Genomic DNA, 21301 nt, shown 5'->3' on the forward strand with positions numbered 1-21301 from the left:
AGTCAGATATGACTTGAATTTAATTCAAATAAAATACATGTGATGTTACCATAGCTTTAAATTTTGAATAAAAACATGTATTTCCTTTAAATGTATGAGATTCTATTTATATACGGAATATATTTTTCTAACTGTTATTAAAAAAAAAATACCTTCTTCCTTGTTAATGTTAAAATTCAAGATCATTGGTTGACTTGGTCCCAGCTGTTTGGTTTTCTCCAGTGGCTTTTCATGCATTTTTCTTAATCATGTTTTTAATGTTGAAGTAAAGCATTAAGTGTTCATTGTATTGCTGAAAGGATGCTTATTGTTTTAGTGAGTCATATATCTCATCTTTCAGCAGACAGAGATACAAATTTCATGAATGTCCCTTAGTACTCTCTTTTGGTATGACAACTTATATGTATTATTGCTTAAATCAACATCTTAAAAATCTTTAAAAGATTAGTATGAATCTGTAGTTCAGTTTTTTCTCTATGAAATTAAAGTTATATATGATCATTTGTTGAGTGAAATAACTTGCATTGCATATACATAAATTGGTTGAAACATATAAAAAGTGTTTCTTGTTAAACTTTTTTTTTTCATTTACTGATGCATGTAGTGAACTCAAGTCCTTGACGATAGGAATAAATATTTATTGGAACCCATATCCCTTAATTTTGAAATATAAAATTTAAAACTGCATGTTATAAATGACTATATAAATGAGTTGTTTTGTCCCTAGGTAAAATTGAGTTCAGAAAAAGTTTCTTTTGTTTTTATCTCACTAGTTTGTAAATTTTGACAAGTTGAGATGCAGTAGTTATATCCTACACCTCTAGAGTGGGTCTCCATTGATGGGGACAAAAAAAGCCAATGTATAATATAGAAAAAGCAATGAATTTCCTAACTTTTTCTGCCTCCTCACCCAGGTTATACTTGTTAGTTGACTCCTTGTTCATGTCCACTTAGATATTTCAGATTCACTTAGCCATTGCTGCTACCTAACTTTTATCCCCTGCTATTTCTCTCTTTGCTGAACTTCCACTGATTTTCTCTGTTGATGTGCTAGTAATGGCAGTCTCCCAGTACTCTTCTCCCCTTGTAAAAGCTGCAAACACATCCTTCAGTTTGCATATATTCACCAAATGTTGACCCTTTTGATATATTTTTAAAAGTCTATTTACTTATCAGGTGAATTTAAATTCTTGAAATATGGTAAGCAGTAAAAAGCATAATTTTTTTTCACCTTTGCTTCTGTCCATTCTTATACTTTCCTTCAGGCTTCTCCATTTTCTTTCCATCATTTTTATGTAACTTGCTTCCAGCTGAAAAGCCTCAATGGGAGTGCCTTTCCCTCAAACTGAGGAAAGTATTGCTGTATAATTAGACCACAGGGAATGCTGCAGAAGGAAACAGCCACCTTCTTCCCTGTCTTTAGGGATTGCCTATCATCTCTGCAACATGCTCAGACATTATAATCCTCAAGAGCTAATGCTACAGACATACATATATGCCTTATAAATGGTTATTTATAATTGCATATGTTCAAAAATATATAGCTAGCTGATAGTAACTTTAATCAATATCTGACAGTATGGGATTTTATTCACTTAGGTACTGTTCTCTCTGGAGACCCAATTCTTTAAAATCTGTTGTAAAAATTCTCATTTAACACCAAAGCCAAGAAACAAGATTGTGCTTTTAATTCAGTAGCTTACTGTCTGCGCCAACCATTTCTAATGTTTGTTCTTCTAAGAAATGTGAATCTTTCTGACTAATTTTGAAAATGTTTCTTTCTTTGGAGAATGAACAAACAACAAAATCTGGTTATTTGAATGTGTATATAGCAATAGAAATTGTTAAACATTTCATATTATGTATTAGAAATCCAAAAGGTGTATACCCCAGATATTTCTGTTGACATATGAGATTTAGGTTTATATCTTAATCTCTTTAAGGATAATGGTAAACATTGGAGAACAAGGGAGTCTGTTTGGAGTCTGTTTAACAGAGTGATACCTTACAGCAGAATATAGCAGAGAAACAGCGCTTGCTGAGGGACATTGGAGGTTTTACCATCAGCTATTTAGAGTTCCTGTTGTGTACAGGGGCTTCTCTGGTGGCTCAGATGGTAAAGAATCTGCCTGCAATGCAGAAGCCCTGAGTTCGATGCCTGGTTGGGAAGATCAATCCCCTGGAGAAAGGAATGGCTACCCACTCCTGTATTCTGGCCTGGAGAATTCCATGGACAGAGGGGCCTGGCAGGCTACCATTCATGGGGTCACGAAATACACGTCAACACAGAACCAGTGCTTCATGTATCATGTTCCTAATGTAGATCTACTATAAATTATGCCCCTTCTTGTGTTCTCTGCCTTCTTTTTAATTTTTTAAATAATTGGAGCATAATTGCTTTATAATGTTGTATTGTTTCTGCCATACAGCAACATGAATGAGTCAAAAGTATAGATATATCCCCTCCTTCTATTCTCTGCCTTCTTGTGTTGTTCCACCACCAGACATTTAATTTCCAAAGCTAGAGTCTTCAACCTTGGTTCCTCCCTCCTTTTAAGTCTTGACATTTCAAGCAATTATCAAGACTTTTCAGTTTTGCCACCTTAAATATATTTTGAATCCACCTATTTCTCCATCTCTGTTATACAATCCCCACGCCTATAGGCCTGTACTTCACAGATTCATTTTCTATAGAAATGTCAGATTAACCTATATCAAAAGTAATGAGAGTTTATTATTGGATGGACAAAAAAGTTCATTTGGGTTTTCCCATATGATGTTATGGAAATCCTGAACAAACTTTTTTGCCAACCCAATACTTCCTTGCTTATAACACATTCTAGGATCTCACTTAACCAAATAGACTGACTCCAGACTCCTTTAATAACTAACTGGATAATGTGTACACAAATAACAATTTTTCAAAGCCTTGCTTTTCTCATATGCACATGTATACAATCGTATTAAGGTCATTGTGAAGATTGTTACAAGATAACGCACATAGAGCACTTTGCACAGTGTTGAACTCGGAGGAAGCGATAGATTCATGTTAGCTACTCTCTTTATTAACATGTTATACAAAATCTCTGTGTTTGAGCCTCTGTTTGCCTCTCTGACCTCTTCTGTTGTCAGACTGTGTCTTCTACTCCAAGGGCACAAAGTGGCTTCTAGATCTGTATGTAGTTTCAATTTTCTTTCTCTTGTCATCTGTCTGAAATGCCTGCTCTTTTCTTCTACTAATTTCACCAAGGTGACTATTATTCATCTCTTAACACTCAATTCTGATGTCATATCCAGGAAAGCTGCCCTGATATCCACTGTTCTGTCCCATTAGATATCTGTATTTCCTAGGGCTGCCAAAATAAAGTACCACAAACTAGGTGGCTTAAAACAATGAAAATTCTGTCACTGTTCTGAAAGTCAGATGTGCTAGATGTCATGGGTTTGAGGTCCTAGATAGAATCCTTCCTTGCCTTCCTAGCTTCTGGTGGTAGCCATCAAACTTGGTACTCCTTGGTTTGCAGCCTCATCACTCTAATCTGTGCCTCAGTTATAGAATGATGTTCTTTCTACCTGTGTGTCCAAATTTCCCTATACTGTGATATTGGATTAAAGGCCCACCCTACTCCAGGCTGACCTCATTTTTCCTAGTTGCATCTGCAGCAAGTCTAAGTCCAAATTAGGCCTTATTCTTAGGTACTTGGGGATTAGCACTTAAACACATTTTTTGAGAGACAATTCCACCAACAATAGTGACTCTCATGTGTACTTTCATATCACCTGTCATACAACTGTTTTTGCATTTAACTCATCATGTGTTAATAACCTGTTCATGTATCTCCTCTAATAGATTTCAAACTCTCTAGAGCATGCACCAAGTCTAATCTCTTTGTCTTCCTAGCACAGGACACATGATAAGCTTTTAATACATGTCAATTAAGTAAGCATATTATTGTTCACTATTTAAAAATAGGTTTTGTGATACAAAAGATTACAAGAATTGATAATGTCACATAATACCTAATAATCTGATTTTTTACTTTCTCATTACTACAAAGAGAAAGAATATAGAAATACCTTGAATCAGAAACAAAGAGAATATACTTCTTTCCCCTGGGTCCTCATTGTTAGTGTAGCTTTGGGGAAAATATCTAACTACTTCATGTTTATCTATAAAATATAAATGAAAGAAATTATAACTTACTGATTCATTTTCAGGCATCATACGCTTTTCCTTCCAGAACCGTCAGAGACTTAATTTAATCAGAAAGTAGAGTCTACTTATAAAGGGACTGATGTGTCATGTTTAGTTTTCAATCTGAAGGAAATAAAGGACCATGAAAGTCAAGTAAGGATTATGAGAAAAGCTGAGATAAAGCAGCAGTAGTGAATCTGGTTAAGAAGGGATACTGGAGATGGGGTTGAACACAGAGGTATGGGGCTGATTAAATGTTGGGAAAGACGAGAAAGAGGTTTAGGAAGCAGTGTTGAATGAATTTTTGAACTTGTTATCAAATGGGAGATATCATGATATGGATGTGTGAGTGTGCTCAGTCATTTCTGAACTCTTGTGCCTCCACGGACTATAGCCCACCAGACTCCTTTGTCCATGGAATTGTCTCCTTTGTCCAAAAATACTGGAGTGTGTTGCCATTTCTTATGCATATGTTAGTCGCTTCCAGTTCCAGTTCAGTCACTCAGTCGTATCCGACTCTTTGTGACCCCATGAATCGCAGCACGCCAGGCCTCCCTGTCCATCACCAACTCCCGGAGTTCACTCCAACTCACGTCCATCCAGTCGGTGATGCCATCCAGCCATCTCATCCTCTGTCGTCTCCTTCTCCTCCTGCCCCCAATCCATCGCAGCATCAGGGTCTTTTCCAATGAGTCAACTCTTCACATGAGGTGGCCAAAGTACTGGAGTTTCAGCTTTAGCATCAGTCCTTCCAATGAACACCCAGGACTGCTCTCCTTTAGAATGGACTGGTTGGATCTCCTTGCAGTCCAAAGGACTCTCAAGAGTTTTCTCCAACACCATAGTTAAAAAGCATCAATTCTTCGGTGCTCAGCTTTCTTCACAGTCCAACTCTCTCATCCATACATGACTACTGGGAAAACCATAGCCTTGACTAGATGGACCTTTGTTGGCAAAGTAATGTCTCTGCTTTTTAATATGCTACCTAGGTTAATCACTTAGTCATGTCCAAATCTTTGTGATCCATGGACTATAGCCTGCTAGACTCCTCTGTTCATGGGATTCTTCAGGCAAAAATACTGGAGTGGGATGCCATTCCCTTCTCCAGGGAATCTTACTAACCCAGGGATCAAACCCAGGTCTCCTGCTTCACAGGCAGATTCTTCATCATCTGAAGGGAAGCCATTTCCTACACTGAAATCTAAAATTTTAGAATTCAGTAGAATGATATTTTTGAAAATATAAGAGGTTTTACATGCCTTTCTCTGTAAATGTGTACCTCAGTGAGACCTCTGAAGTTATTATAATAACTTGAAGTTATTATACCCTGTAATTATAAAATATTTACATTTTCTTCACTATTCCCCATTTCATGCCTTTCATATAAGGAGGACCTGTAACAGTTGTTTTACACATGAGTGGAATAAAACTCAGGATAAATGGTTTGCTTGCATAATTGTTACTTTGAAAATGGTCTTTTAATTTAAATTTTTTTCTTAAAGCTTATATGTAATTTTAGTCTTTCTTTCTCCAACTTCATCTACATGTATTAGTTCCTTTTTCAACTAATAATCAACAACTGTTTCTTAATCATTTTCTGTTTTCATGGATTATTCTATAACTGTTGAAAATATTGTGTATTTTTGGAGATGGGTAGGGTCTTCAAATGCAGCACAATTCTCCAAACCCAAACTAAATAGCTTCCTAATTTTGTCCCCATTAATCAAGAGTATTTTAATTAATCTGTCATGAAGAAGATCTAATAGCACAGTGATATAAAGGTCACAATATATTAATAACTTTTATTGACAGAAGAGAATTGAATTGAAGTGCACAGTGGCTTCTTAGTTGAAGAAGCTTAGTGTCTTCTTTCTTCTGAGTAACTTTCTGCATTGAGCCAGCTTTTTAAAAATGAAATTGTGAGGTTTCAACATATAGTGCTTTGCTTGGTTGTCAGTGGATTTGTTTCATTTTACTTGGAATTCCAAAGTGAAGACTTTGTAGAATTCATTCATTTTGTTTTATATTTTCAATAATTTCTTACATTTTTAATATTAATTATCATATATCTTTGATTCAGGAATCCAGCATTTATGAGTACCTACACCATCCTGTGTTATATATTGCATTATCCTATGTAGTATTGTTTTTGAGTCTTTAAATAATCACAGATTATAATTAGAAATATGTAGAAAGTGAGACCCTGAGAGACTACATATTTTGTCTTGTTTTTCACCATAGTATAGGTTCAAAGATAGGCTTCTGAGCTTACTTCTAGGATATTTTCTATATTGCTAATGGTATCTAAACTCTTGGCTGTGGACTTTTTAAGTACCTTAAAATTATTCCACATTTCAAGCATTCTCCATAACCTGAAATCTTCCTTTGTGCATTTTGCATATTTTCAAGTGTGTATAAGATTATTTGACTGATTTAATATAAATACATTTAAAAACAGTAAAAATAAAATGATCAATTCCCATGGTAGGTTTTTTAATCAAAAAACAATGAAACCAAAACTACTATTCTATAGTAGCACAGAATTTTTCTTAAAAAGGAAGTCTATATCCTTGAAGAAAATTAGAAACCATTGGCTTACATCAGAACATTCTCTTGGTTAACTGCTGTATTTGAATAATAAGAAGTCTAGTACATGGTAGGCACAAAGTAGGTATCCATAAAGAACTGTTTTTATTGTATGTTTAATAGTTCTAAATATATTTATAAATGTCTTTCTCTAAAAGGAAGCAATTCTTAAAGAGTAATGTAACCAATGTTTAATTATATTTATATTTACTGATTTTTTGTCTCTCAAGTTTAAGACATAAGGTAATAATTGTATGTTTCATTATAAATATTTTAGAATTGTGCCTTATGCATTATATTACATATTTTATTTCTATTTCATATATGTGATTTCAAATTAATAAAGGATGTTAATAAAGCATGTATTTCATCTTTTTGGGTTCATTAATACAAAGTCCTTTCACTTAAACTTAAAAATGTTTAGATTATTTGTTAAATATCTATCTATCTATCTGTATCTATCTATCTGTCTATGATCCTAAATGCAAAAAGAAGCACCAAGTGCCAGTCATTGAAAATGGCAATCTGGAAACCAAGAAAATAAATAAATTGTGTTTACCTTTTGCTTACTATCTTTAAAGGAAAGCTATTTTACCAGATTTTTTTCTTCCTTTTTGCTTTTACTGCAAAGCTTAAATTATTGGTGGCTTTCCCAACCATGCATAAATTCTGAATCATATATCTCAGATAATCACTGTGTTGGATTGAGTAGTATAGTCCACTTGAATATATTTCTCTCATATATGGAATAAAGACCACAACTTTCAAAAGGCAAATGTGAAAAGTCCCTGAACACAATGAATGCATTTAAAGTTGTCAGAAATTTTCATCATAGTCATTCTAAGATGAATCAACCAACATTGTTATCATCTTAAGTTCCTTCGAAAATGTTGCAGAGATTATCCAGCTATGAATGATATGTATAAGCTTTCCAGACATGTGGCAAGATAGGTTTTCATTATGCCAGAGTTCCTAGGTGACCTACACCTGTACATTATCTCTAGAAAGGCTATTTCTCCCCTCAATACTAAAAATAAATGTAATGTTTTACAGGGAGAGAGATGTACAATAAATATAGGAGAAACTTTGTTTTATAGAAAAAAAAACTTAAGAAATTAAAAGACGCTTGCTCCTTGGAAGAAAAGCTATGACCAACCTAGACAGCATATTAAAAAGCAGAGACATTACTTTGCCAACAAAAGTCCATCTAGTCAAAGCTATGGTTTTTCCAGTAATCATGTATGAATGTGGGAATTGGACTATAAAGAAAGCTGAGAGCTGAAGAATTGATGCTTTTGAACTGTGATGTTGGAGAAGACTCTTAAGAATCCTTTGGACTACAGGGAGATCCAACCAGTCAATCCTGAAAGAAATCAGTCCTGAATATTCACTGGAAGGACTAATGCTGAAGCTGAAACTCCAATACTTTGGCCACCTTATGCAAAGAACTGACTCATTTGAAAAGAGCCTGATGCTGGGAAAGATTGAAGGCAGGAGGAGAGGGGACAACAGAGGATGAGATGGTTGGATGGCATCACCGATTCAATGGACAAGAGTTTGAGTAAACTCTGGGAATTGGTGATGGACAGGGAGACCTGGTGTGCTGTAGTCTGTGGGTTCGCAAAGAATCGGACACAACTGAGTGACTGAATTGAAACTGAACTTAAGAAAGCTGTACTGTATAGATGACATTACATAAAATTTTTGGAGTTAAAATTTGTCAGAATATGAAGTAGTATGGATAATCTTAAAAATTTTCATTTTATATGAATTTTATGTACACTTTGAAGCATAAATATTCACTTTGAAATATTCACATGAAACAGTAAATTTTCACTTTGTTTTAAAAAGCATAATATCTATTAAGAAATTGAGAACTCACACTTATTCCATATCTCATTGATAATCACTGTTGCTGCAGATCCTTTCTAGATATTCCCTAAATTTATGCATATATTCAACTATACACGTTTAATGTTTTTATTTAAAAATGTAAATCTGGAGGTTTTGCTTTCTTTTCAGATTAGTAAAGGAAGAGTTGCTTCACCATTAAATGCTGTCTAGCATCCCACAATAGGCATGCATTTTAATATATTTAACCAGACTGTGTACCTTAGAATGCATAAACTATATACATGCTTTCAAAATAAACTGTTGTGTTTTAAATTTGAATAAAGACTTATTTTTATGTCCTAATATTTTTGATAGCTGTGCTGAAGACTTTACAATATTTTAAATATGAGATGCTTTTCACTAAAGAAGGAATCTTGAGAGAATGGTATATCTATACATTTGCTTGTGACAAACCCATCCTCACTAGCAACCACAATTTATTCCCTCTTCTGTAAGTGGCTAGTGCATCAAAGGAGACTGCTTGCCTCTCTAGCCCTCTGATGAAGAGCCATCACTGGGTAAAACCAGTCATGTGGATTCCCCTTGTTTTAGGCATAGGACTTTTTTTTTTAATTTGGGCCATTGTTCTTTTTTTAATATAAATTTATTTATTTTAATTGGAGGTTAATTACTTTACAATATTGTATTGGTTTTGCCATACATCAACATGAATCCGCCGCGGGTGTACACGTGCTCCCCATCCTGAATCCTCCTCCCTCCTCCCTCCCCGTAAGGGCTGCCTATGGAGTGGCTTTTGGTGTAGAACATCCTTACTCTTAAAATGAGACACAAGGTAGGAACTTTACTTTTTTGGATTTAACTTATTCATGTAAGAACTACAAATACAGTGTCCATTTTAAGACTATAGGACATAAATCCAATAAAATTTCACAGAATCCAAGTCATATACATGATGCTAAATGTTCAGTGTTAAATCTCTGAATTAATGAACTTGAATCAATTCATCTTCCAAATTTAATATATGAGACGATACAACCCTTATTTTTAAGCTACTTTAATTTTCATTTGATTTTTTTTTTTAACAGCCTAAAGTAGAAATGCCCTTGCATTTATCTTGTACTTACTGCTTCCCGGAAATACCTTAATTCACAGCAGGTAGGATGTACACTATAGAATGTACTGTGTAGTGTACATGAATTAGGTCATGACTGGACCTAATTCAAAAGAGCCAGCCCAAACAGGACAGGTACCAGAAAGGAGAGATGAAGCATCTTAGAGGAGATGGACCTGTGAGATTTAGTGGTCTTCAGAAACTGGCATGTGTGGACTTTCTTTCACAGTTTATTATGCTGTACCATGTATATTATACTTACAAACCATAAAGATGGCTAAACTTATTTTTTTGTAATATAAATCTTACTCTTATACTCTTCAAAAAGTCCATGTATGAAGACAGTTAGACATGAACGTTTATTTCTGCTATATAGTCTCCTTTGGAAGTCTTCTTATGTATCCTAATATAGGCATGTGCACACATACAAAGTTATTCATTTGCTTTTATTTGGCACTTCACTGAAAGCAAATGTGAAGAAATCAAAGACATCTTTCTGAGCTCATGTCGTTCCTTTCATAGGCTTTCATGTTAAGTGATTTCAGGAGCCAACATTAGTAAAATACCATTTCTTTGCAATTTTCTTTCTCTGGATTTGATTTTATTCCTTTTTATTTTTATCACATATAAATAGTTTGATCTGAAAATATTACACATTGAGAAGACAAAAGACTAAACTGAATTCGTATGATGTCTCTAGTCTTAGTCCTGTCATGGCAGCTAGGACGTTCTTGTAGCTTGGGGAAGAGAAGAATGCTTTGCAGCACTCACAGGAAGTGTAATCAATTATGTCTGTTTTTAACTTAAAAAAAGAAAATCTGTCTGCGAAGTGAACATTGTCTTCAATAAGAAAAATACATACATGCAAATATTGTTCCTCTTTTAGAAGAAAACAAGTTATACCTCCATTTACTGTACTTTAAGATAATGTATTCAGACACACACTGATTTATTTGGTTAACCAAACATGCAGCTTCAAAAATGTTCAGTTCTGATATGCAGCTGCAAGTAGATGGTTAATAAACTAATATAGAGGCAATTCCTATAATTCTATATATCCATTGTTGTAACATTCAGCTAGTACTAGAAGATTACAGCTTAGAAATCACTGGCACATAACTCAGAACTGAAATGCTTTTCCAAGCAATGCTTCTGAGCATATTAATTTTAAATGTACATTTCCATTTATTGTGAATGCATGCTCTATGAGTTGTATTCATGTCTGACATAGCTAATCATTTTGTTTTTGGAATGGGCTCCATAAGTATTCTGTGGATGGTGACTGATGATTATGATAATTTGTTCTATCAAATATTACCCAGAGATGTGTGTAATATTTGGCAGTTGGACTTCCTTGCAAGATTTTCAAACATATTTTTGTATTTTCAGAATATTACTAATATTACTAAGGCAATTTGAAAAAAAATTCCCAGTAATAAAACCCGTAAGGTTCATAAACTTGTTCATACTATAGTAAGACAATCTGAAAATTTTTCTTTTTTTAAATTGCCACAGAAATAGTTTAGAGCACAGGCAAATAGTATCTTTTTAGTGCAGTAGAAAATTAGTATATTAAATTGAATTTTGTCAAACTAAAACTGCTTACTTAAGTTGTAAACATGAAATAGTCACTTTTTATTTATTTGTGTAAACATATAATAACACAGATATATGAATTAATACATCAGTTGGGTCTCATTAATAATTTCTTAATGTTTGATATTTCACATTTTATGAAGTTTTATTTGTGATATTTTATACTTTATGAAATAAAATTTGAAACAATGACCTAGTTTCTGTAAAATGCTTTAATAATTGCCTTTGTTGGTCAGGCAAACCTAGCTCATTTTCTCACATCTATTGCAATAAGCTTTATCCACTGAAAATCCCATTGTGATCCAAAAAAAAACAAGCATAACATGATGTCTTTTAGCCAAGCTGTAATCAAAACATTTGCTTGCACTGAAACATATATGTAAGTATAGGCCTATACATCATTTTAATAAATAAAACTGTATATTATGGAAATGTTAAACATCTTAGCTCTACTAAACATGCTCTACTATAACAACATGCATCTTCCTGTGTAAGAGTTCTATAAAGTGACTGCCACAGGAAGCAATTTCAGTGAGTCTTTTTGCTTAAGTGCTTAATGGTAGGCTGTATAATACCTCTTCAATGGTCTTGACATCTTCATTCCCATAGCCTGTGAATTTTACTTTATATGGATAAAAGATTTTTATGTATGCAACAATATTAAGACTTTTGAGGTGGAGGCATCATCCAGGTTTATGGAGATGGGCCTTAAATATGATCACAGTGTCCTTATAGAGGGAAGCAAGAAGGTCAAAGAAGGAAGAAGGTAGCGCTGGTCAGAATCAGGGTGAAAGAGGTGATGTGGTGTGGGGCTGCAAGCCAAAGGAATGAGGGAAAGCCTCTAGAAACTGGAAAAAAAAAAAAGGCAAGAGAACAGATTCTTCTCAGACCCTTTATGGAACCAACTCTGCCAACACCTTTGTCTTAGTCGTAGAAGACTATTTTGGACTTCTACCGCCAGACCTGTTTTGTGGTAATTTGTTCCAGAAGCAACAAGAAAACGAACAGAGTATCCTAGTTTCTGTGGTCCTCCTTACTCCTCATTTTGGTCATGTTTTTACTTGCTTGTGTCATATCACCTTTGTAATGTAAAGAGTATGAAATAAAATATAAAAATACAAAATATGAATGACTTGGGGTTAAAGAATTACCTTGTGAATCATAGAACTTGATTTAAATTCATTGTTACAGTGTCTTCTGTAAAACATTACAGTACTTTTAGTTTATGGTTTAGAATCAATGTTTCAAAAATATAAACAGCAAATAAGAACCTTATCACTTTTGTTGCTCTTTTTAAATTGTCAAAAAAGCTGTACATTCAGAAAACTAAGATCATGGCCTCTGGTCCCATCACTTCATGGGAAATAGATGGGGAAACAGTGGAAACAGTGTCAGACGTTTATTTTTCTGGGCTCCAAAATCACTGCAGATGGTGATTGCAGCCATGAAATTAAAAGACACTTACTCCTTGGAAGGAAAGTTATGACCAACCTAGATAGCATATTCAAAAGCAGAGACATTACTTTTCCAACAAAGGTCCATCTAGTTGAGGCTGTGGTTTTTCCAGTGGTCGTGTATGGATGTGAGAGTTGGACTGTTAAGAAAGCTGAGCACCGAAGAATTGATGCTTTTGAACTGTGGTGTTGGAGAAGACCCTTGAGAGTCCCTTGGACTGCAAGGAGATCCAACCAGTCCATCCTGAAGGAGAGCAGTCCTGGGTGTTCATTGGAAGGACTGATGCTAAAGCTGAAACTCCAATACTTTGGCCACCTCATGCGAAGAGTTGACTCACTGGAAAAGACTCTGATGTTGGGAGGGATTGGGGGCAGTAGGAGAAGGGGACGACAGAGGATGAGATGGCTGGATGGCATCACCAACTCAATGGACATGAGTTTGAGTGAACTCCAGGAATTGGTGATGGACAGGGAGGCCTGGCGTGCTGCAATTCACGGGGCCTCAAAGAGTCGGACACGACTGAGCGACTGAACTGAACTGAATATAATATATATAATATTTATTTCAATCTTATAATTACTTGAGATTAACAATAGTATTTTATTTATAGAATATTTAAATATAATCTTGTTTTCATCATGTATATTTTCATTTTTCAGTATTTCTACTTTTAATTCATTCCTGATAATAGCTGATTTTTCTGTAACGATCTGGATATAACTGAGTTTATATAGCTGCTCACTGTATAAAATCCTGACACAGATTTAGGATTTTATCTTTTCAAGGTGTGATGTTAAAACTGTATTTCTTAACTGCAAAAAAAAAAAAAGTCATGTCTTTTAACTTAAGACAACTTTCTCAAAGGGTTTTTCTATGTAATAGGAAAGTACTGCTGATTTTAAAAAATGTTAATACACTAAAATATTTGCACCACCTATTTTCTGTGTATGTTGGTGACAGCCACATTTATGTTAATGTTATTAACATTATCAATTGTTTGATAATCATTCTTAGACCTAAATCTATGCAAGAGAATTTTATAGTATGCTGACCATCAGAATTAGCTGTTATTCTATACTGCCTGTTGAGTATGGAATATTGACCTTTATTACTCTTCATTTTCAATACAAAATATATTTTTAAGTTAAAGCATTCACTAATGAATCCATTTTAATTTAGGTAATAAATAAAATCCTCATTATGCCTGACAAATGGTAGCCTCAAGTAAACTCAAACCATTTTCACTATAAATCAAAATGAGTTCTGCCCTAAATACGCCTTATACAGCTAGTATCCTAGCAAGGATTCAGAGGTATAGGTCATACCAGGAAATGAAACATATCATTAAGAAAATAATAAAAAAATAATAAGAAAGAAATAAAGATACAGAGAGAGAGAAAATCTAGCTTGAGATATATTTCTGAGAAAAGTAAAATGAGAACATAAAGCAAATGACAGCGAGAATGTCTCATACTGTGTACTTAGCAATACTCTTTTGGGTAGGAGAAGCCATATATTTTTTTTTCCATAGGAATGTCTACTTATTGATAAATTATTGAGTTAAAAAGATTTTGAGTAAAATTTGCTATAACGAGGATGCTCTGAAATTGAGTGTCTTTTTCAGAGCCAAAATAATTTTCATTATATGTATATTTACCCATGAGTAAATCTAGGTAACCCAGATCTGTTTAAAAAGCCACAAAAGATGCCTAATTTGTTTTTCTATTTCATTAGTAATGTCTGATCTTTCTCTTTGGTGATTTTAAGTTATTTTAAATTATAAGATGCTGACATTTGTGAATAGCAGTCTGCAACATTAATGTCATTATTTGGCTGATCATGAGGAATATAAGAGTACGTTCTTAAAAATAGTCTTACTTATGGGATTATGTATTTTTACACTAATTTGTATAAATTAAATTCTTAGATATATTTTGATATTTAAATATTGACTTTTTACTGTTTATTTTTATTTTTTAGGTATAGCTAAAAGTGTTTCAAAAACATATGTTCACTGCCTATAAAAGTGATATGAAAATCAGTGAATTTATTTTACTACTGCCTAATAAAGTTCTGAGAGAAGGCAATGGCACCCCACTCCAGTACTTTTGCCTAGAAAATCCCATGGACGGAGGAGCCTGGTAGGCTGCAGTCCATGGGGTCGCAAAGAGTCGGACAGGACTGAGCGACTTCACTTTCACTTTCATGCATTGGAGAAGGAAATGGCAACCCACTCCAGTATTCTTGCCTGGAGAATCCCAGGGACGGGGGAGCCTGGTGGGTTGCCGTGTATGGGGTCACACAGAGTCGGACACGACTGAAGCGACTTAGCAGCAGCAGCAGCAGCAATAAAGTTCTGTGGTTCTATTTTCTTAATTATTATTATTTATTTATATAATGAGAGTATTTTCCTACCAAATAGTCCTGTCTTCACATTGACAATATCCTATGGGCCAGTTAATGTTGCTTAAGCTGTATTTTAACTTCTAACTCAATACTGTGCTGTGCTCATTCTAATATTCAATTAGTTACTATGAATAAACTGAATGAATTTTTTAGTGTCTAGCTTTTTAAAGTATACTATAGACATTACCTTAGTAAGCCTAAAACCCTGAATTACCCAAAACCTTGCTTAAATCTGTGTAATTAGAAAGTATTTATTAGATAAAATTTGTATTTATGTTTATAATTACTTAACTATATAGACACTTATTATTTTTCTTCTCCTTTGACTTTAGGTGCAATAACAGAACCCAATGTGCAGTGGTGGCAGGTCCTGATGTTTTTCCAGACCCTTGTCCAGGAACCTATAAATACCTTGAAGTGCAGTATGAATGTGTTCCTTACAGTATGTATATTCTTGTACTTCTTTTAAAAAAGGAAAGATATTAAGCATTGTTTTGCATGCATTGACAACATATTCTCTATAAAACATAAAAATAATCACATAAATTATATTAAAAACTGGATAATTTTAATTTTTCAAGGTCATACATTATCCTCACACTGGACTAATTCGATGTTGCCTAAATGATCTTGCAGCATTTAATTTTGACTATATTTTTCTATATATCGGTCAGTACTTATTCTAAAACTCTTTTCTTATTGCAAGAATATAAAATATTTAGGAAAAAGGATGAATGAATGATATGTCAGTACTATATCCCTGTAGTTCCAACAAACAGCAGTAAAAGTGAATAATATGCTTGTATATATAGTAGCATAGAAATTGATACATTTTCAATTTGATAGAAGCAATTAAATCTAAGCTTCCTCTGCTGCCAACATATTGAGAATTAAAAATATTCATCCAGAGGGAACAGACTGGATAGAAATTGCAAGAATTACATGAACTAAAGTACTCTTTAGAATGTATCTTTTGTACTCCCAAGAAGTTAGTCTTTACAACCCTTATGTCAGAAAAAATATATACCAACAACTTATTTTTTTTCCTTCAGGAATAATGAAAAATCAAACATTCAAAAATGGAACATTTTTGTTCCTTTTTTTAAAATTCAAAGGTAGAATCACCATCTCAAAAGAAAAATTTTTGATCTAACTAGTTAATTATTCATGGAATACCTTAGTGAAGATAACTTAGGAAATCCTATATTCTCATGCTAAATATGCAGCTCATCCTAGAGGCAGAAAACTCCTGGGATCAAAAACAAATTCCAGGTTCCAATATCCTTTGACATCTCAGAAGAAACGAACTGTCGGGGGATCAGCAAATATACTGTGCTTAGAGATATTTCTATGCTTCACTCATTTCTGTTTATTTAAAAAGTATGGCAAAACCAATACACTATTGTAAAGTAATTAGCCTCCAATTAAAATAAATAAATTTAAATTAAAAAGAAAATAAAATAAAAAGCAGTGTGTTGCTTATGAGCTGTAAGTGTTCATACTCTGATAATAGAGAGAAATTTGGCCAGCAAGAAATGAATTAAAATGTAAAAGTAATAGTGAAAGCAATCAGGAGAAAATACCATTGTTTGTTTATTTTAGATGTGATTGATTAGAAGTATATCTAGTGAAGTTTTATAGGCTAACTTTGTTATACAGAAGCATAAGTATATAGGTTTTATTGAAATCCCAGTTGAGGTTCCCCATCTTATATTGTTATCTCCAGGGACTGACCATTCTATAAAAATATAAAGCTAAATGACCATTTATTGTTCATCAGTGATATTGTAAAGAACTAAAATTTGTAGTCTGTTTTAGAACTGTGACAATTATACTTGGATTGCATAATAATAATATCTATGTGAAAAATGTAGAATAGCTACTTCCAAAGGCATTTTTTTTTAAAGTATGAATTAAGGTGTTCTTCAGTCTTAAAGACAGTTTTAAGAAACTTACATTCATATTTTTGAAACATGAAAGCTGAAGAAGGCTTGTTGAATATTTGTTTTTTACACAATTTTTAAAAATTAAAGAATTTCACAGCTGTTTTTTCCATTTTATGTACTTTTTCCAAATTTCTTTCAGGATAAGTACTCCAAAATCCTGTGCCAAACTCATTCTGAAAAAATCATTTTCTTAATTCATTTTGATATAAATGAGAACTTGCTCCGACACAGTTGTATAAAGGGATTGTGATTTATCAGATTTCCTCTCATAAATTTTTAGAGTTGGGCAATTTGATTCCTGAATATCCTGTATTTACATGTTTCTGATAATCCTAAAAATGTACCGATTACTTTAGAAGTATATCCATATTATATTAGAATATTTATCTGATTATTTCATTAAATAAGAATTATAAACACAGGTGCAACCACTATGCAGGTTATACATGGTTTAATTTATATGATATAGTATGATTATGTTTGTTTGAAGTATCTTCAGTCTGTTTCAGTTAAAAATATAATGAATAACTAGAAATTCATTTAGTAAATTTAACTTGAATTTAAAAGAAAAGAATCCAAAAGAAGTTGAAAACCATAAAATAAAATAGAGTGACTCGTTTGAAAGGTAGGATAGTTTAGTAAAAAAATGACCAGGTAGCAGGACCCTGGTTAATTTAACAAAAATCTGGATTTTTTAGCTTAGGTAAGCTGTTAAAATTTTTTTAATCTCACCTTACCAACATTCCCTCATCTATAGTACAGTCATCCATTTTATCTGTGGTTTCATTTTCCATGATTTCAGTTACCCGTTGTCAACCTCAGTCTGAAATTATTAAATGGAAAACTCTAGAAATAAACAATTTGCAAGTGTTAAATAATATGCCATTCTAGGTAGCTGGATGAAATCTGCTGTCCTACCGCAGACATGAATCCTCCTCTTCTCTAGTATACTTACTGCATTCACTACCCACTTGTTAGTGTCTTAGTAGTCATCTGGGTCATCACTTCAGCTGTCTAGTGATGATAGCTGTCATGCCATCATAGTACTTGTGTTCGAGTAATCGATATTTTACTTAGTAAAGGGCCCCAAAGTGCACGAGGAGTGATGCTGGAAATATGGATTTTTTTTTTACTATGACTAATTAATAAATTAAATGTTATCATAGATATGTATAGGAAGAAAAACAGTATATTTGGGGTTTGGTGCTATTTGCAGTTTTAGGGATCCACTGAGGTCTTAGAATATATTCCCCTTAGAATGGTCTTGGCATGCGTAAGTCAGTGGGAGACTATTACAAGTCTTGATTTAGGTGATGATAAGCTCCTTTACTTTTCTCCAGAATAAAAAAGCACTGTTTGTTGTTGTTGTTGTTTTCCCAAAAATAAAAATATTCACTTATAAAAAGAGCTGACATTTATTAACATTTACTACATGCCATTTACTACACTGGTTTTAGAACTCTTTACGGGTGACCCTATGGACTACACAGTCCATGGAATTCTCCAGGCCAGAATACTGGAGTGGGTAGCCTTTCCCTTCTCCAGGGGATCTTCCCAACCCAGGGATTGAACCCAGGTCTCCCACATTGCAGTAAGATTCTTTACTAGCTGAGCCACAAGGGAAGCCCAAGAATATTGGAGTGGGTAGCCTATCCCTTTTCCAGCGGATCTTCCTGACCCAGAAATCAAACCGGGATCTCTTGCATTGCAGATGGAATCATTACCAACTGAGCTATCAGGGAAGCCCTTTATGTTTACATACCCTCTTTTATTTAATTCTCATAATCTCCTCCCTGTTAGATATGTGTGTCACAGCTTTACTAAAGAAGAAACAAACTCAGTAAGATAGGTAGAGTGTTTCTTATAAAGTGTAGAATAGCTAGAAAATGGCAGAGCCAAGAGTTGAGTCAGTTTGTAATATTTGTTCTGAAGGACCCAACTCTACTTCCACACATAGATTTTCCCCTTTATATTTTCATGAGTTATTCAGTGGTGTTCAGTATTCAGCTTTCATCAGTACAGTAATGGCACGTGATGAAGAAAGAGCTTCAAGAACCCAGGCCCTTTTTCTCAGTTCTTTTGCTACTTACTTTTAAGAGGTTTGTATTATTCTCTTAAAGCAGGTGAATCGCTGCAAACTTTTATTTTCCCAAACACCTAGTGAAGCTTTATGGCAAAGACTAATTTGCGCTCTAAAAATACTACCCACAATTTAGAATGAGGCTCTTACCTACATAGTAACTTTAAAAGTTGTTTAAATTACCTGCATTATAAGAAAAAAAAAAATCCTTGTACTTAATTAAAATGCTTGTTAAAAGACCTCATTGTATTAGTAGAAGACAGACTTCATATTTAAGATTCAGTATTAATATTTTTAACTTTTCTAACTGTACCACTGAATAAACAACCAAACAAGAGATGCTGTTAGGTTCTGTTTGTCATGTAGTTTTATAATATCCATTTTAATTTTGAATTTAAGATGATATTTTAAAATGTATGTGGTGATATATTTTATATTTATGAATGCTTTGATCTTGATGTATGGGAAAATATTAATATTTTATATTTATTTGTATATATATATATATTATATGTATACACACACTGTATTTTTCCATGGTAATATTGATTTTTAAGGTGATGCTTTTTCTTGTTAAAATATAGAAAAGAAGGAAATATAGAAATACAGGGGAAAACAAAATTATGTATAAAAACATATCAATATTAATTATATATAAACATATGAGAGGTAATATAGAAAAATTCAACAAAGTCTCTTGTATCACATAGGAGAAAGAAAGTTGAAAATATCTAAGATAAGCTTGCAATAATTTTTGCACAGAGTTTTAGAAGTCAGTAAATAGGTGGATAATTGAGCAATAAGTTTTAAAAGGACCTTTGCCTGAATCAATCAAATGTTATGACTTCTTTTGAAAAGATGACAGTAGGAAATAAAATAAGGAAAATGAGTAATTGTTAACAATGTAGTGAGGCTACTGAATTGTCCTATACTGAATTTTTGGATCTCTTGTACTCAGTTTTTTTTTTCAGATTGTAAAAGTTGGATTTAATCTTTTTTTCCTACTATTTATATTCTCTTGTTTGGTTTTATAGGTACCCTGTTTTGGGGTAAGATGAATTAATATTTTTTCTGTTGCTGTTACACCTTAGTTCCACTGTGGCTTTTATAGCTTTTGCCTTTCCTTCTGCGACTTGATTTTCCTCCTTTGTGATATTTTCTCTCCAAGAGATGACCCAGATATTCAAGAGGTTAAACCTCAGCCTTTACCAGTGCCACATATTTGCTCTCTCATCTTCTCACCCTACCCCATGACTTCTAGCCTGATTTGGATAAAAAATTGTAAGCATCTTTAAGTAGAGTTTCCTTCATTTAGCCAATTTACAGGGATGACTTGAGTTAGAAAGAAAACAATAAAACAACTAACCACCTACACAGAGTATTTCTGAGCAAAAATATCTTTACTTTATATCCTGCTGACAATTTGTCTTTCTTCCAAGGCATGCAATTTCACGCACATTACACTCAAAAAGTGCTTGTCTTCTCTCACAGTCCAGCTTTTCTATTCAGTTGTTTCTTCTTTTTAAAACTACAAAGCACAATTTACTTATTCTAGTAATCTTCTCCTCTGGTAGCTTTTCTTAGGAGATAGATGTGGGAAGCACACAATTGGAGAAGTACTAGAAACAAGTGTTTGGTTAAACCAGTCTTATTTTATAGCACTTACAGACTTTTTCACCATTCACATTAGCCATCTGGAGTTATGTATAAGATTGGCTTTATAGAAAGACTTGCAAAAAGGGCATTATCAGAAATTAATATTCATAATTAATTATATAATCCTTTTTTTAACTGAAAAAATGCCATACTTTCAACATTTAAAGTGAACAAAGCCTTTAAATATTTAATTATAAATAACTCAATATATTTTAGGGCTTCTCTTGTATTTCAGTTGGTAAAGAATATGCCTGTAGTGCACGAGATCCAGGTTCAATCCCTGGGTTGGGAAGATACTTTGGTGAAGGAAATGACAAACCACTCCAGTGTCCTTGCCTAGAAAATCCAATGGACAGAGGAGCCTGGTGGGCTGCAGTCCATGGGGTCACAAAGAGTCAGGCATGACTGAGTTACAA

General features: G+C 33.5%; 1 protein-coding gene across 21 annotated transcripts in view; it reads left to right on the forward strand.

Moving 5' to 3' along the window:
- The window catches only part of ADGRL3 (adhesion G protein-coupled receptor L3), a 943166-nt gene that overhangs the window by 527964 nt on the left and 393901 nt on the right, over nucleotides 1-21301 (forward strand). For all 21 annotated transcript variants that reach the window (XM_070791494.1, XM_070791493.1, XM_070791500.1 and 18 more), the window contains one exon: nucleotides 15536-15645. In XM_070791494.1, the coding sequence (XP_070647595.1) occupies nucleotides 15536-15645 (110 nt within the window). The remainder of the gene's footprint in view (nucleotides 1-15535; nucleotides 15646-21301) is intronic.

The sequence above is a fragment of the Bos indicus genome, chromosome 6, assembly GCF_029378745.1.
Source record: "Bos indicus isolate NIAB-ARS_2022 breed Sahiwal x Tharparkar chromosome 6, NIAB-ARS_B.indTharparkar_mat_pri_1.0, whole genome shotgun sequence".
NCBI lineage: Eukaryota > Metazoa > Chordata > Mammalia > Artiodactyla > Bovidae > Bos > Bos indicus.